The following is a 16,911-nucleotide window of genomic DNA, read 5'->3' as shown; positions in this document are numbered from 1 at the left end:
GCGGGGTGGCAGCAGGGACACCGCGCTGCCCTGTCCCGCAGCGGGCGGGCCCCCGGCGGGAGGAAGGAGAGGAGGAGGAGGAGGAGGAGGAGGAGGAGGAGGAGGAGCCAGTGGCGCTGTCCGGGCAGCGCTCCCGGCTCGGGCACAGCAGGTGGAGGGGCCGCCGGGCATGGAGGGGCTGAGGCAGCGCTGCCCGCTGCCCCCCGCCGGCCAGGGCTGCCCCCGGCCCGGCCGCGGCACCGCGCTGCTGGTGAGTGCGGGGCATGGACACGGGGACGGACACGGGGATGGATGGACATAGGGATGGACACGGGGACGGACACGGGGATGGACACGGGGATGGACAGACACGGGGATGGACACGGGGATGGACACGGGGACAGACACGGGGATGGATGGACATGGGGATGGACACGGGGACGGACACGGGGACGGACACGGGGATGGACACGGGGATGGACACGGGGATGGACAGACACGGGGATGGACACGGGGATGGACACGGGGATGGACAGACACGGGGTTGGACACGGGGATGGACACGGGGATGGATGGACACGGGGATGGACACGGGGATGGACACGGGGATGGACAGACACGGGGATGGACACGGGGATGGACACGGGGATGGATGGACACGGGGATGGACACGGGGATGGACACGGGGATGGACATGGGGATGGACATGGGGATGGACACGGGGATGGACACAGGGATGGACACAGGGATGGACACAGGGATGGATGGACACAGGGATGGACACGGGGATGGACACGGGGATGGACACGGGGATGGATGGACACGAGGTTGGACAGACACAGGGATGGATGGATATGGGGATGGATGGACACGGGGATAGGATGGGATGGGGTGGGGATGCAGGACGTGGGACACTCCCCAGGGAGCACAGCAGACACCAACCCATGCCAAGCAGCCATGGAAATGTCTGTCTGTGCCTCTGTTAGCAAACCTCTCCCCAAAACCAACGTGCAGGAGGGGTGGACTCCCTGCATCTGCTGGGAGAGAAGCAAATATTTCAGGTTTTTTACACTCAGCATTGCCACAAGCTGTGCTCAGGTGGTGTTGTTCATTTTTTAACAGAATCTTGTCCAAACTAGGCAAAAAGTCCTAGCAGGGTAATTCAAACCTAAAGCTGTTTATAGCTCACCAAAGCCAGAAGAAGTGTTGCAGAAATCTGAGTCTCTAAACTGGCAATTTGTGTTTTTCTGTGAAGTTCTTAAATCCTCACAGGAGTGTTTTCAGTTTTGTTGGCTTCAGTATTTTGGCAATCATTTGGTTTATCGGGCAGGAATCCTGATGTTTCACTCCTTTTTTGCACCATCCCTTGGCAAATACTATTATTCTGGAAAAAAAAAAAGGGGGGAAATCTTCTTTTCCATAAAAAAAGGGGGGAAACACCAGGAAAAAACAAGGTAGTGTTCATGTTTGTACTAATATTCAGTCACAAATGATCCTGGGGATTTCCTCATCACATGCACGAACATCTTACAAGAAGATTAATGATCATCAGGCTGAACAGGTTGGATGTTTGTTTTTTTTTTCCCTGAGCAAGGAGCGTGATTACATTTTAATCTGGAAAAATAGGTACACCAGCACATCTCTGTTTGGCTTGTAACTCACTGAGTAGCTTCTGGGATTTGTTGTATAATATTTGTTAAATGGCTTAGTGGGGAAAAAAGGAGCACAGAAGGAGCTCTAAAAATTATGATGAGAAGTCTTGTGGTAATACAGAATATTTTCTCAAATGGATTGGGGAAGAGGAGACAAGCAATACAGCACATCAGTCATTTTCCAAATAGGAAGGAGCTCCTGGCTTTGTGGTGACAAGAGAGATTTTTAATTCAATTAAAAAAAAGAAAAGAAAAAAAAGGGAGAGATTTCTACATTAGTGCTGTAATGGCAGGTTTTTCAGAGGACAAAAGAGGGTGTAAATAAGGGGGGGAAAGGAATATATTCTTAGCATTTTTTAAATCACTGCAGCTGAATCAGGGCCAGATGTTGTTTATGTCAAAAACAAAACAAAAGACAAAGAGAAGGCGCTGCAGCCCAGAATGGCACTGTCCTTCAGCTGCTCCTCAGCACTCCAAATTAACCTCCCCATTGCCTCAGCATCCCTGCTGGTACATTTCTGGGAGGCTGTTGGTGAGCACAGAGCAGTGAAGGGGCTCGCCAGGAGCAGCAGCTCCTGCACAGCAAACCCCACTTGTTGCTGCTGCTCTGCTGCCAGGGGCAGAGCCCTGGTGTTGGTGCAGCCCTGCAGAGCTGGGCTGTGCACACTGAGGGGTCTGTGCCCCACAGGATCCTGCTTCACTGCTTCTAGCTGCAGATGGCTCAGAGGAGATGAATTTAAAGCCTTGAAGTCGGGCTGTGAGGCTGGAGTGGGGTCTGGGTGGGCTGCAGAGGAGAATAACCTGACAGGGCAGGGTGGGGATTCCCCAGCTCCTGGCACCAAACCTGTTTCCCATTAACAAATCCTCTTCCCCTGCCCACGTCCCAGGGAGCAGAGGGTCCTGTGCCCCCCATTTCCCAGAGGGATGGACCCAGCTCACCCCTGGCACACAGCTGAAGGATGGCTGCAGGTGTGCCCTGAGCAGCAGAGATGTGCTGCTGTGGGAACCATTCCCTTCTTGCTCTTTTTTGCACTAGAAACCAACACATTCCATGTCTTACCTCCTTATTCTTCTGCAGGAAGCCAGTCCTGGCTGCTGGGGTGGGGTCTGGACCCCCCATTGGTCTGGGGGTGACCTCCCACAGTTGAGGCTTGGGCTGATACAGCCTCAAAAGTGCCCCTCTCCTGCCCTGAGCACGAGATTGGCCCTCTTGGAGGGAATGAGTCCCCCTAGGAGCACTCACTCACCTTAGAGCACTCACCTGAGCATTATTCTCACCTTGATTCAATGTACCTGGTTCCTGCAGTGCTGAGGAATGTCCCTCCAGCCACAGACAATGCAGTGCTGCTTTCCCAAGGGCAGTGCTTCACCTCCCACCTCCCCTGGCCTTCTCTCCGAGGTGCTGCTGCTGCTGCTGCTGCTGCTGCTCCTGCACCCCCTGCTCCAGAGCCTGGCTCTGCAGCTGCACTCGGCTCTCACGGGCAGCTACGTCCCAGGGACACACTCCGTGGCCTTTGTCACCTGCCTCAACGAGCACATCGCCAGGGACATCGCCAGGTACGGCCCCGCCGCCCCTGCCTGCCTGCTGCAGGGGCTGCAAGGCTGCAGCAAAGCTGAACTCCTCCTTGTCCCCCTGGCCTTGGCAACTCTGGCACAGGGTGCCCGGAGCAGCTGGGGCTGCCCCATCCCTGGCTGTGTTTGAGGCCAGGTTGGACACTGGGGCTTGGAGCAACTGGGATAGAGGAAGGTGTCCCTGCCGTGGCAGTGGCATTAGATTGAAGGTCCCTCCCAGCCCAAACCATTCTGGGATTTACCCCAGCAATGCTCCTTTCCACTGGCTCTTGCCAAGGGCTGCTCTGTCCCAAGGAAAGCTGACATTTGCCTCTGAAGTCATGGTAACAGCAAGCAATTCTCAATTTATTTCTCTGCCCTGCATTTCCTAGACCCGTTTTCATGACCCTGAATTTCTGGGTTCTCAGATGGATTAAGGTCCAGCCTGATGTTCTCTGATCTGCCACAGTCTTCATTCCTCTCTGGAACAACACAGACAACAAAATGCCAGGAGGGATATTTATAGAGAGAGACAAAGCACAGAGCTCTGACATGAAAATAAAGGAAAAAGGGCCCACAACAAACACTTCTGAGGTGCCACTCTGCTCACCAGGCAAACTTGAGGGAACGAGGGCTTTTCCTCCATTTTCTCCTTCTCCTGTTTTAATCCATGAGACACTTTGGGTGATATTTTGCATGCAGAGCTCTTTTCACACATCTGTCAGTCCCTGACTCAATGGATGGTCTGTTCAAAGAACTGGACCCGTGTTGACTGGGGAAGTGTTTATGATGGACTCTGAAGTTTCCTGCAACACCTCCTGTGCTGTTTTCCTGCTGCCCTGCTGCTGCCAAAACCCCTCCATCTCAGCAAAGGGCTCCCAGACATGCTCAGGAACTGACAGACTTCTGAAAGGGAGTTTGTGTCACCTTAAATACTGCAACTGTATTAAGAAATTCGAGTAGAATTATGTCTGTGCTGCTGGATGCCTCCTAAAAAAACAAAAAAGGAGCAACTGTACCTGGTGAAAAGAGCCTCAGTTCCTGAAAATGCCTCATCTTAACAGCTTTGCAAATGCTTTCCACTCTTTGTTCCTCATCTTGCAGGGAAGGGAGAGGAGATAAATCACTCCCCCTTGCTGAGATATGTGTACTTTGGTTGTGGTTTTAGTGGTGGAGTAATTATTCCTTTGTTCTGGAACGGGGAGCAATGAGCCCTGATTGCAGGGGATGACACAGGGCTGCTACACTCATTTCCCCCCACTCCTTTTCCTGTGTTTATTCTTCCTTTGCACTGCTCAGTGGAGCCCTCACTCAGCTGGATCAGTCTGCAAGGAAATTTTCCACTGGTTTAAGGAAAAGGGGTTCAAGCTTTGTGGAAGCAGAAGAGCTGCAGGTAGAATTCAGCATCTCAAGACCTTCTTGGCTGTCCTGGGAGGAGCTGACCCCCTTGGCTGAGTGGTGTGGTCACTGCACCTCATTCAACCTGCCCAGCACCCCACCAGCCCCCACTGCTGCCTTAGATTTGTGTTTATGGTTTTCTTTGCTTTTCTGCTTATTAATATTTCATCTGTCTCACTTCAGGGCAAAGAAACACACAATTAAGTACCCAACCCAAAGCTATCATGTATTATGCAGACATTTTCCACAGATCACATTCAGCTTCTTACAGTGTTCTCTGCTCCCCTGGTGGCCTCTTGTTGCTGCTCAGCTTGCTGGGACAAAGTTCAGGATCTCAAGATCTCCATTTATTGGGACAGAGCACTGAAACCAAAAGGTTCCTGTGCTAAAGGAACTGCAAGTTGCAGGCAGCAAATCCAAACTGATTTGTGCCATGTGTGACATGACAGGCACAGCAGGGGTGGCTCTGCTCGTGCTGCTGCACTTTGTTGGTCTAAAGATTAACTCAAGATGCTCCACGAGCACTGCATGCCTGGAACTGCCTGCACAGGGTGGGAGCAAACAGCCCTGAGCCTCCTGGGCTGCTTCTCCTCTCCAGCCATGGTCCCCCCACGCCAGTGCTGAAGCAAACCAAAGGTGGGGTCACTGGTGCCCTGCCTGGAGGGACAGCTGCCACCTCTGTGAGAAGGGCCAGACACTGCTCTGGTCACCAAACTCAACATTTGCCCCTTTTCTTCTAAAAATCCTCCCTGAGATTGCTTCAGTGCTCTGTAATCTCTGAAGTGTCACTCCTTCCTGAGCAGCTCTGCAATAACAAACCAGCCCTCAGCTCATGGAGGCAGCCCGAGGGAAGGGATCTACCTGGGCTTCAGATTTCTAGGGGATTTGGGGCTGAAAAACCTTGATGATTTTAATTTAAGATGCTCATTTAGGCTGCTCTGGGAGGAAGGGGCACAGTTGGACAGTGGCAGACAAACCCAGGCTGGGTTTTTGCAGTCCCACATTTCAGCCCCTGCCCTGGTGACCCCACAGCCAGAGGGGCACGGGGCTGGCACTGGGCAGGGTCCTCCAGGCCAGGAGCACCCCCCAGAGTCCCTCCTCAGCACAGGGAGGGTCCCAGAGCCCTGCCAGGAGGGCCTGATCTGAAGCATCTCCAGCCAAAGTTCACCTTTGGCTCTGTTTTCTCAGGGTAAGTAACCCAAAATTCCGTGTCCCCAGTGTCAAAGCTGACAAGGGAATGTCCCCAAGGCTGGGGTGGGCTCTGGGCTGGGCTGGCACTGAGTGCCCTCCTGTCTCCCCCAGGGCCATCATGGACAGGAGGCTGGCTGCCTGCGTGAGCATCCTGCCCAAGAGCTCGGCCCTGTGAGTAGTGCTGGATATTCCCCGAGGGAGGGAGGAGCAAACCTGGGCCCTGCAGGGAGGGAGGGAAGCAGGGCATGGACACAGGCCTGGGTTCCAGAAGGCTGCTGGGTGTGTTTGTTGTTGCAGATGGTGGGGATGAGTCTCACTGTGCTCAGAGCTTATTGAGGAGGGCAGATGCTCCAGCTGCCCAGGGGCTCGTCCATTTATTGGTTACAAAAAGCATCCAGCAATTTAGGGTTCGTGGTCCTGAGGACGTGGTGCCTGTTATTAGAGACTCTAAAAAGCAGCCAAATAGGGACCAGAAAAGGCTTTTGCAAAATTAAGCAGCTTTTTCAGGCAGGAAGAACAGCAGGTTTGACCTTGGAACAGGCCCAGCCCTGCTCTGCAGGTGTCCTCAGCTGTCCATGCAGAGGGACTGCACTTGTTGGAGGGGCTCAAGAGCAAAGCCCAAACCAGCTTTTCCTCACTGAAACCCCCAGATCCCACCCCAGCTTCCCTCAGGAGGGGATCCCACAGTGCACCCTCCATCCCAGCTGAGGGCAAACCCAGTAACTCCCTTCTTCCCCTTATCCATCATTTCCTACCAGCCCAGAGGGGCAGAGCAGAGCCACTCCTGCAGCTCCAGCTGGATCCTGCTGCAGGATCCTGCCCTGCCCGGAGCTCTCTGAGCCCTCCCCACCCGGAGCCCTGCAGGCAGATGAGATCAGGACAGCTCCTGGCAGCGGAAATGTTTTCAAAGGTCACATCTGACTCATGAGAAGTGCAGCTCCTCTCCTGCAGGGAAAGAGAGGAAGAAAGCTCAGCCTCAGCCCTGCAGGCACTGTCCCCCAGCCATGCGCAGAGCCACCACCACAGGACAGCCCAGCCCAGCCAGTCTGCCCTGCCATCCCCCTGGGCAAACTCTCCTGTCCATAAAACTGGGTGCTCACTCATGTGCTCAGCAGTTTTGGGGCCAGCAATGCTTCTTGAGCCACTTTGTAAAGAAATGGCCACGTGCAAAAAGCACCAAGCAGGGAAAGGAACCCGAGGGTTGGCATGGCTGCAGCAGAGCTGGATTTGCTGATGCTGCTTTTCTTTTAAATCCAGGTATTTCTGGAAAGGGGAACTGGAAGAATCCACTGAAATACTGCTGGTAAGTGATCATTCCCTACATCACAAAAATCCCTGCTGCAAAAGGCCCCAGCTGCAAGGGGCTGCAGGGAGGTTTGGGGAGGGTGGCACCAACCTGCTGGGTTTGGGATCAAAACCAGGGAGGAACCCTGGGACAGCTCCTGTCACACCCTGGCCATGCTGGGAGAGCTCCTGTCACACCCTGGCCGTGCTGGGAGAGCTCCTGTCACACCCTGGCCATGCTGGGAGGGCTCCTGTCACACCCTGGCCATGCTGGGAGAGCTCCTGTCACACCCTGGCCATGCTGGGAGAGCTCCTGTCACACCCTGGCCATGCTGGGAGAGCTCCTGTCACACCCTGGCCATGCTGGGAGAGCTCCTGTCACACCCTGGCCGTGCTGGGTGGGGGAAGTGGAACTGCACACCAGGACCCCTCCATCCCTTCACATCTCCCTTGGGGTTTGTTCTGGTTTTTTACTCTCCACAGTTGGTGAAAACAAGGACGTCCAAAATAGGGGAATTGTCCAACTACGTCAGGTGAGGCTCTGGCTCCACAGGAGCACTGGGTGTCCCATCCAAGGTAGGCTGTCACCTCCTGTTCCAGCTTTGGGGGTTCCTTGAGCCCCGTCCCAGCCAGGGGGGGTTAAGTGCTCCTGCTGTATCTTACAAGCCAGAAAAACCCAGAGATGGCATCAGCAAAAAGGAAAAGGTGGCAGAAATATCAACTGCTGGGCTGGATTCGAGGAGAGATTCTCCTCCTCACACCAGTTATCATTCCTGGACAGGATTTCCTGCTGCTCCCGAGGGGGAGCACTCTCAGCTTGGGGCCAGGCCCCCGGCAGCCTGCGGTAAACCCCAAACTCAAAGCAAAATTCCCACGTGGCAGAAAGAAGCTGCGGGGGCTTTGAAGCGCGGGAGGGCGCGGGCAGGGCTGGAGCGCGGCTTCCTGCGGGGCTGGCGCTGACTCCGCTCCTGTTTCCACTTTAGATCCATCCATCCCTTTGAAATCCCCGAGATCATCAGCCTGCCGATCGACCAAGGAAACCCTGGCTACCTCCAGTGGATGGAGGAGAACGTCCCGCGGCGCTGAGAGGCGCCGAGTGCGGCTCGTTCTCGGGGAGCCGCGCCGAGGCTGCTTTTATCCTCTGGGGTTTGCTGGGACACGGGAGCTTGGGACAGGGAGAGCTCCGCTCCTCAGCCTGCCCCGGGAGCGCTGGGCAGCCCGGAGCTGGCACAGGCTGAGCTGGGAAGAGCTGCCTGCACCCAAAGCCGTGCCTGAGGATACGGGGAGATGTCCCTGCCAGGACACTCGGGGCTGCCTCAGGCTGTCAGCAGCGAATTCCAGCCGGGAGCCATGGCCTGGCAGCCCCTGCGGTGCTGTGTGTCCCCAGAGCCAGCCCGGAGCCCTGCCTGGCCCCCCAGCATCCTGCTCGCTGTGCCCCAGCCCTGCCTCCCCTGGCAGCCCAGGGAAGGAGCAAAGCCCAGCAGGATTCAGCTCTGCCTGTCACAGAGAGCTGGGATGAGCTGGGTGGGCAGTTCAGGAGCACGGCACTGCCCTGGCACTGTGTCCTACCCCCACCTGAGCTGTGCTTTCTGCCAAGCTGGGCTTTGTAAAAGGATCCTCATGTTAATGGTTTCTGGGACATAACTTAGGGGATGTTTTTGGGTTATTTATGGGACTGGGAAGGGAATAAACAGGAGTTTCTTACCTGGGCAGGCTCTCGTGGTCACAGCTGGGCAGGAGGAAAGGCCTGTCCTGGCTTGCACACCTCACCTGGCACAGAACAGAGCCCAGCAGCACAGCCCGTGCTGGGCACTGGGCATCCCAGCCCAACAATCCTCACACCACAAAAACACAGTGACTGAAAAAAACCCCACTTTTTAATTGTACATCAGACATATTAATTACAACTTGGGTATAACCAGAGGTGCTTACAAGCAGCAACCTGAACTCAGAAATCAGAAGGTGCACAGAGTTGTTATAATCTCTATTACAGCGAATGCAAAATATACTCTGCAACAAAAATACTTTTAAAGGCTCCACATTCAATTCTCTGCAAGAAGCCAGGAGAGGAGGAGAGGGAAGAGAGGGAGCAGAGAGGAGCCAGGGCCAGATCCTGTGGGTGCTCCCACTGGCACATCCCACAGGCATAACCCTCCTCAGCCCTGGCACAGCTCTTGGCAGCCCCTTGGATGGGCTCCATAGGCACTAAGAAAGGGAAATATTTGAAGTGATCCTTGAAGGACAAAGCTAAGGCAGGACAGGCAGTTCTCCAGCTGCTGGACTCCTCCCTCCAGGGATGGGGGGACCTGGCAGCCCCTCTCCCAAAAGGACAGGGACACTCTGCTCTGGATGAGCCGAGATCCCACAAGCACAGGTAGGACAGGACCCCACAGCCCACCCTCCATCCCCTGGGACAGCCACAGTGGGATAGGGGAGAGATGAGGAGGACATTAAAAATATCTCTCTGTCTCTCTAAAGGATAAAAATCTAACACATCTATCTGATACTGGAATCTTTTTCAAAAAACCAGCTGCTCTGCTCCTGCCCAAGCTGGCAGTATTGCTTTGCTAAAGGAGGGGCTGCTCCTTCTCTCCTGCAGACAAATCAAACATCAGCACTACGAGAGAGGCACAGCCAGGAGGTCACAGGGGTGGACACAGGGGTGGCCACAGGGACCCCGGTACAGCCCCTGCCCCACTGTCCTCCTCAGCCTTTTTTGGTTTGTCTGCTGGTTTGGCACATTTGGGATGAAGTTTCCTGTAGAAACAAAGGCCTCGGGCTCCACTCTGTGCAGTGCCCATGGTGGTTTTAAGGCAAAGGAGGATTTTTTGGATGATCTCTTCCAAGATCATGATTGTCAGAGCAGGGAGATGAAGCTGGTGCAGCACCACACACAGTCCAGCTCGTGGGGTGAGAGCCCATCTGCCCCACAGCTGCAACAGCCACACCTGGGCTGGTTTTGGGGCATTTTCCTCTCATACACAGCAAACCACATTCCTTCAATGAATGGATTCAGGATGAGGTGGAAAACCCCCGGAGCTGTCCCAGTTTCCCGTGGGCACAGGGATCAGCAGTGAGAGCTCAGGGATGAGCAGTGAGAGCTCAGGGATGAGGAGGGGGTGGTGTTTGGGCAGCAGGAGCCCCTGGAGGCTGCTCAGTCAGGCTGGGACAGCGGGATGAGCCAGGCTGTGCCAGGCACAGGCCGAGGTCCCTCTGTGTGAGCAGGGTGTGGGGTGCCCCCCAGGCAGCTGCTCCAGCTGTGCCAGAGGGACCCTTCTGGAAGGGCCGGACCCCCTCAGGGCTCTGAGCAGCACCGGGCTCCGTCAGGAGGGCACGGCTGGGCCACGCTCTGCATAAACACAGCCAAGGAACTAGAAATCGTTAATATTAAAAAAATGTTAGAGTGTCAGGGCTTCAGGTTTCACTCCTGGGCAGCCCTGGCTGCCTGGGCGCTGCCTCCACCCGCGGGGAGGGACCAGCACCTCTCCTGTGCCTCACGGGCTTCCCCAGCAGCCCGACCTCCTCTGCTCTGGCTCCGGGAGAGGTTTTGGGGCTGGCGGGGCTCAGTAGGGGGTCGTGCCTTCCCACTCCACCAGGTACTGCACCTTCCCCTCCAGCGTCACCCGCCGTGCCAGCACCTGGTACTTCTCCCCGCACACCAGCCGGCCCGCGGCCCCGAAGTAGCTGCTGATGGAGGACTTGAGGTGGGACAGCGAGGAGTCGTCCTCGCTGATGCTCTCGAAGGTGTGGCTGTCGATGCCGTCGTCGGGGCGGTCGGGGCCGGCCGCTGCCTCGCTGCCCTCGGGGGTGGCCGCGGCCGGGCGCCCGCCCAGCTCGCCCCCTCTCCTCTTGGCCCCCGAGGCGTAGGCTGGCACTGCCAGCTTGCGCTTGCGGCTGCCCACGGTCCTGCGGCTGCCGGGGAGGGCACAGGGCAGGAGTGAGGGCAGCACCCAAAAGGTGCCCCCCACCACCACCCCGGGCTGGCTTCTGGAGGGAGCCAGGAAAGCTCCCTCTCATCTTGGGGAGCCCAGCAAGGACCGACAGCTCTGGTCCTGCACCCCCAGCGAGTGCCACTCTGGGACCCCCAGCCCGTTTTGGGACACAGGCAGGAAAAGCTCTCCAGGGTGGGACATGAAGAGGGGACACACAGGCCCTCACTCCCCGGCCATGCCACCAGGACCCCTCCAGAAGGGGGCAAGGGGCACAGTCCTCACCTGGACTCATAGGAGAGGCTCGTGGTGGCCGAGCCTGAGGTGCTGGTGGCATCTGTGGAGTCCAGGTCTGATAGGAACGTCTGTCCTGAGCTGGCACTGTGGATGGGGTGGGATGGCACAGGCTGGGATGCAGCACTGCCCCTGCCTGGCACAAGCAGCACCCCTGGCCCCCCACAGCCCTGGTCTGGCTGCACAGACCTTTTCAGGCTCTGGATCTCGTCCAGCGTGAAGTCGAAGATGCTGGCCAGGTGGTGGTTGGTGCTCCAGGCCGAGGTGAAGTCACTCTGTCACAAAAACAAGCTCACTCCTCACTGCCTGGCACAGGGGGGCTGCCCACACCCCACCCCTGGCACCCTCTGCCCAGGGCCACTTCCCAAAGTGAGGGACAGTAGCTCTCCGTGCCCGCAGGAGGGGGGAAACCTGAGGGGCTGGGCAGTGCCCGAGGAGAGGAGAGGAGAGGAGAGGAGAGGAGAGGAGAGGAGAGGAGAGGAGAGGAGAGGAGAGGAGAGGAGAGGAGAGGAGAGGAGAGGGAGAAGCACTCACGCTGGGAATGGCATCCTCCAGCAGGAACTTGGCCCTCTTGCGCCGCGATCGCTTCTGCTGCTGGAGCTGCCGCGGCAGGAGGCTGCAAACAGGGCGTGAGGGGGGCGCGGGCAGGGGGCGGGGGGCAGGGGGCTGCTGCTGCTCCCGCCGGGCCAGCGGGGCCGCTCACCTGTCCTTATGGGCGTATTTGCTTTTCCCCCTCTTCTTCAGCTCGCAGGAGCCGCTCTCGCCCTCGCCGGGGGCTTTCTCCGGCAGCACCTTGCTGGGGGGGTTCGGGGGGACGCGGATCCGCAGGCGGAAGATGCATTTCTTCTTTTTGATCTCCTTCCCGCACAGAAACCTGGGCGCGGAGCGGAGGGGAGGGAGCGGAGCCCTCAGCCGGGCTGGCACGGGAGCATCCCGCATCCTCCCGCGCCAGCCCCGCCCGGCTCTCACCTGCTCTTGTAGCTGTTGAGGGCGTTCAGGAGGTGGGGGCCGCGCTCTGAGACCGGGGTGCCCGTGAGCTGCGGGACAGGGGCACGCAGGGCTCAGTGCCCGCCCTGCCTATGCAAAATCCAAACAGACGGGGGAACCCGAACTCCGGCTTTCGGCTCCGGCCCGAGGCCGGGGAGCGAGGGAGGAGGGGAGGGAGGCGAGGCCCAGCCAGAGCCACCGGGGTCTGGCAGTGCCACCCTCGGGGAGCCGCCCCGTCCTGCCCCAGGGCAGGTTTCCTGGTGTGAGTGCTTCTCCCAGCTCTGGCTCCCGCTGGGAAAGGTGTCAGGTCTGACACTCCACCGAGGAAAATCCCAGCGCAGAGGAAGGGGATTATTAAACTCCTCTGGAGCAGGAGCTGCCGTGCTGAGTGCTGCTCAAGCTGGGATTAGGTTTCTCTCTCCCGTGGCTGCTCTCCAGCCCAACCCAAGGTGTGTTTGTACCTTCCCGAGCTGCAGAGGGTCCCAGTGGTGGTTCACAAAAGCCAAGATCTCCTCGAAGTCAAAGTATTTCTTCTTGCTCTGCACACCCAGGTTGTAGAGGGCGAGATGGACGATGTCCACCCTGCAGCAAAGAGGGGCACAGGGTCAGCAGCCCTGTGGTAGGTGCCACCACCGTGCCCTGTTCTGCCAGTGCCACTACAGCTCCCAGATCCTCCCAGCCCACCACTGGAACCTCCCCACACTTCACAGGGGAAGCAGCCCAGGCCAGAGGTGTATTCCAGCAGATGCCACAGCCAGGACAGCATCCCTTGAGCTTTGGGGAGAGGTGGGACACTGCCTGCAGCTGAGCACTCGCAGGGATCAGCCAGCCCGGTGTCCCAGAGCCAGCTGGGCACATCCCAGAGGAGGCAGAGCCCCTTTCTCACCATCTCAGGGGCAGGCGCTTGATGTACTCTGGTCCCTGGTTGCACACAGAGCAGAAGAACACATAGAACCTGCAAAACAGCAGGGCCAGGCTGGGAGTGAGGATCATCCACAGCCATGCAGGGCCCAGCCATGGGCCAGCTGGGACAGGGCCAACGGTGACAGCAAGGCCAGGAGGAGTGGGGCTCTGAGGGACAGGGCCACCTGGCCCATGGTGGTGTCAGATGGGTCAGGGACACGGAGCTGACATGTGCCCATGGGTCCCCCTGGAGCCACCTCAGGCAAGGCCAGCAGGGCTGTACCTGTCTCCAAACATCATGGGGTCACTGAGGCACTGGGTGCAGGCTTCGTGGAACCACTGCCGGCAGCGGTGGCACTGCAGCATCTTCAGGTACCACCTGGGCAGGGACAGAATGGTGACAGTGAGGGCAGCATGTGGCAGCCACTGCCCCAGTCCCCTCCCAGCCAGGGGGAGAAAGTATGTCCCCAACCCGTGCTCCTGTGCAAACGGAGACCCAGATGGCAGAGGCAGCAGAGCTGCTGGCCCCAGGGCAGTGCCCTGCAAGCCCGGGATCAAACATTCCCACCCTGATCCCATCTTCCTTGCCCCACAAAGCCAATGGCGACGCTCAGGCTGCCCTTACTCTCCGGGCCCCCCGCAGTAGCAGTAGCACTGCTGCTGGTTGGTGCGGTGTGGGGAGTCCCACTCCAGCAGCTCGGGGTTGTAGGACAGCACCATCTTCACGGCTTGCAGCGTCCTGGCAATGGCTCCTTTCTTCAGGGCACCCCCTTTCTGTGAGAGAGACGGGGCCGGGGTCAGCACGGCCGCCCCGGGACCCCGTCCTGCCCCGTCCTGCCGGGCACGGAGCCGGGAGCGCGGGGCAGCCGCACTCACCCGCACGGCCAGCGCGAAAATGCAGCGGCGGCAGAACCACGGCGTCCCCAGCGGGCCCTCGCCGCCGCTCGCCACCGGGATGTGGCACTGCTGGTGGTAACCTGCGGAGGGCCCGGCATCAGCGCCGCGGGGCCGGGCCCAGCCTCGCCCGGGGAGGGCACGGCAGGGCCCGGGGTGGGACCCCCACACTCACCCAGCCCGCACTTCCCGCAGATGAGGATTTCGTTCCTGGGGCCCGACTTCTTCCCCAGGCAGATGCTGCACTTGGGCTCCTCCCCCGGGACGCCGGCTGTGGGACCAGGGTGACAGAGGTGGCACAGCCACGTCCCCGTGCTGCTGGGAAGGGTCCCACAGCACGGCAGAGAGAAAGGGGGGCTGAGACAACACTCACCATGCTGGATGTCCTTCCAGAGGACCCAGTACTTGGAATTGTCCTCAAACGTGACGAGGCAGCTCTGCTTGGAGCCGCTCACCTGCCAGAGGAGAGCAGAAGAACAGTTGTGGGTCAGCTCCCATTCCCAGCACTTCCCCGCTTTCCCTTGTGCCCGATCCCGTTTCTCGGGGCTGCGGGCACTCAGGTTTGGGGCGTGACACCCCGGGGTAGGATGCCAACCCGAAACGCCCTGCTGACCAAGGACACACTGCAGCCCAGGCCAGCACTCCTTGAGCCTGGGAACGGCACCGGCTCGGCTGGCACCGGCACCATTTCAGGTTCTCCCATTCCCGGGGGTGCCCACGTTACCCTCTTGATCTTGCCGAGGTAGTAGAGCCCGTCTGTCCAGCGGCACAGCACGTACTGCCCCTCGGTCAGCCGGACCATCAGCTCCCGGCAGCCGCTGCCCCTCCGCGCCGAGCCCGCTGCCTGCTGGACACGGCCGGCGGCCGCGTACACATCCCGGATCAGCGGGTTCAGCTCCGTGCCCTCCATCAGCACAGCCTGCAGGGGACACACACGCTGTCACCTGCCCTCCCGGCACGGCACATCGGCCGGGAGCAGCATCCCTGGGCGTTCTGGCGGGGAGGGCCGAGGCTGGAGGTGGCTCAGCCCCACCAGCAGGGGCTCAGGACACTGCAAAGCAGAGCCGGTGAGACGGTTCCTTTCCACGAAATCCAGGGAGCGGCCAAAATCTTTGCTGCTGGTGGACAAGAGGGAATTAACCCTCGACAGGCTCCCACAGCACCGGGACACGCCGCAGGTCCGCGGGGTTCAGCTTTGGGAAGGGGCACACAAGGAATAAAAGCTTTAAATGTACTGTGATTTTAAAATCACGATTTCCGCGCAGTTTTGCGGGCTCCCAAAGCACCGGGACTGCTGCAGGAGCAGGGATGTGCCAGCACCACCCACAGCGAGCGAACCCAGGCGGCCAAATGTCACCGCCACGAGGTTTGGGGTGCAGGAGGCAGAGAAACCACCCACAGCAGAGCTGCGATCCCCAAGGACACCACGGAAACGACTTGAAAGGGACTTTTCTCTCCTTTACGCTCCCGTCACCGCCACACGTGTGGCCTCATGGCACCACGCGTGTCCCGGCGCCGCGGATGGCGACACGAGCCCCCTCTGCCCGGCCCTGCCATCCATGAGGACACTCCCGCTCCCCGAGAGCCCCGGGATGGGCAGAGCGATCCCGCTCCCGGTAGAGCCCGGCGCGCACGAGCCGCGACACGTCCCGGCAGCGGCATCCGCCGGGTCCCCGCGTGGGAGCGCGTCCGAGCGCGGCGGCAGCTCCGCTCCGCGCCCCCGCAGACCCCCGCGCTCCCCTCCACCCCCGCCGCTCCCTTCCCGGGGGTCCCGCAGCTCCGCTCCCCCGGTGCTCCCGCCGCTCTCCCCCCCGCCCCGCGGACACGTGCGGGAGCGCCCACGCCGCTCCCGTGCCAGGCAGCGGGACCCCGCAGTGCGGGAGCGCCCGGCCGGGTCCCCCGCGCCCCGGTGGCACCTGCCGGGGGTGGCCGCGGGCAGCCCCGAGCCGCGGCCGCGGCCCCGCCGCCATTGGCTCATTCAAAGGCGGCCGCGGCGCCGTCCGCCCGCCCGCCCGTCCCGCCCGTCCCGCCCGTCCCGCGCCGTGCCCCTGGCGGGGCCGGCGCCGCCCTTACCGCGGTGCCCCCGGCGCGCTCAGCGGGCGCTCGGGGCGCGGGGCCGGGGGGCTGCGGGGCGCGGCGGGGGCCGGGCGCGGGGCGCCATCTTCCCGCGCTTCCCCCGCGCTCCCGCCGGCATTGACGTCCCGGTTATGCAATTAGCGGGGCCGCCCCCGCCGCCTCCCACGGGTCCGGTCCCACCGCAGCGCAGCGCATCCCCGCGGCACCCACCGGCACCGCACGGGCCGGACCGGCACGGCACCCAGCGGCACCCACCGACCGGCACGGCACCGACCGAACCGGACCGGACCGGACTGGCGCCGACCCACTGGCGTGACACGGACCGGCAGCGACGGACTGGCACCGACCGATCGGCATGGACTGACATCGATAGGAACCGAGCGGACCGGACCGTCAGGGCGCATCCCGGCTCGGCACATCCCGGCTCGGGCCGGCCCCGTGCTCCGGAGAGCGCCGGCGGCATTCCCGGGGACGGGACGGAGCACCCCGCGTCGGCCACGCACCCACCGCCCGTGGAGAGGCACCGTCACCCTCTGCCACACGCGGGACGTCCCCGCCTGTCCCCTCGAGCCGCGGCTGCAGCCAGGGAAGGGCTTCCCCCGGTGCCCCGGGGCGGGGGGCGGGCAGGGGGTGGGATGCGGGCAGTGCCTGCGCAGCGTTGTCCCGAGAGGGAACGACCTGTGCTCGCCGGGATTCCTGGAAGAGGGAGCAGCCTTTCAGCCTTTCTCCGAATCTCACAGAGAAAAATCAATCGCTGTAAAAATGCTCCGGTC

General features: G+C 60.1%; 2 protein-coding genes across 4 annotated transcripts; one reads left to right on the top strand and one right to left on the bottom strand.

Moving 5' to 3' along the window:
* The first annotated feature begins 123 nt into the window (after positions 1-123).
* LOC132336921 (protein CutA homolog) lies at positions 124-8,765 on the top strand. 3 transcript variants are annotated; one of them, XM_059864883.1, is made up of 6 exons: positions 124-250; positions 3,031-3,188; positions 5,883-5,942; positions 7,029-7,074; positions 7,539-7,588; positions 8,039-8,765. In XM_059864883.1, exons 1-6 carry the CDS (start codon positions 170-172, stop codon positions 8,139-8,141), a joined length of 498 nt encoding a protein of 165 aa, XP_059720866.1. In that variant the 5' UTR covers positions 124-169; the 3' UTR covers positions 8,142-8,765. The 3 variants fall into 3 exon arrangements, with proteins under 3 accessions (XP_059720866.1, XP_059720864.1, XP_059720867.1); XM_059864881.1 differs by having other exon boundaries at positions 2,938-3,188; XM_059864884.1 differs by lacking the exon at positions 5,883-5,942 and having other exon boundaries at positions 2,938-3,188.
* A 149-nt stretch (positions 8,766-8,914) lies between these two features.
* PHF19 (PHD finger protein 19) lies at positions 8,915-16,593 on the bottom strand. Its single transcript, XM_059864876.1, has 15 exons — positions 16,462-16,593; positions 14,787-14,981; positions 14,436-14,517; positions 14,238-14,333; positions 14,045-14,145; positions 13,794-13,942; positions 13,452-13,547; positions 13,152-13,220; positions 12,727-12,847; positions 12,248-12,315; positions 11,982-12,152; positions 11,813-11,894; positions 11,468-11,553; positions 11,270-11,365; positions 8,915-10,967 (listed from the first exon to the last, which is right to left on the bottom strand). Exons 1-15 carry the CDS (start codon positions 16,555-16,557, stop codon positions 10,619-10,621), a joined length of 1,857 nt encoding a protein of 618 aa, XP_059720859.1. The 5' UTR covers positions 16,558-16,593; the 3' UTR covers positions 8,915-10,618.
* Between the last annotated feature and the right edge of the window lie 318 nt (positions 16,594-16,911).

Source organism: Haemorhous mexicanus, chromosome 21 (assembly GCF_027477595.1).
Source record: "Haemorhous mexicanus isolate bHaeMex1 chromosome 21, bHaeMex1.pri, whole genome shotgun sequence".
Lineage (NCBI taxonomy): Eukaryota > Metazoa > Chordata > Aves > Passeriformes > Fringillidae > Haemorhous > Haemorhous mexicanus.
This window is presented reverse-complemented; position numbering and strand designations above follow the sequence as displayed.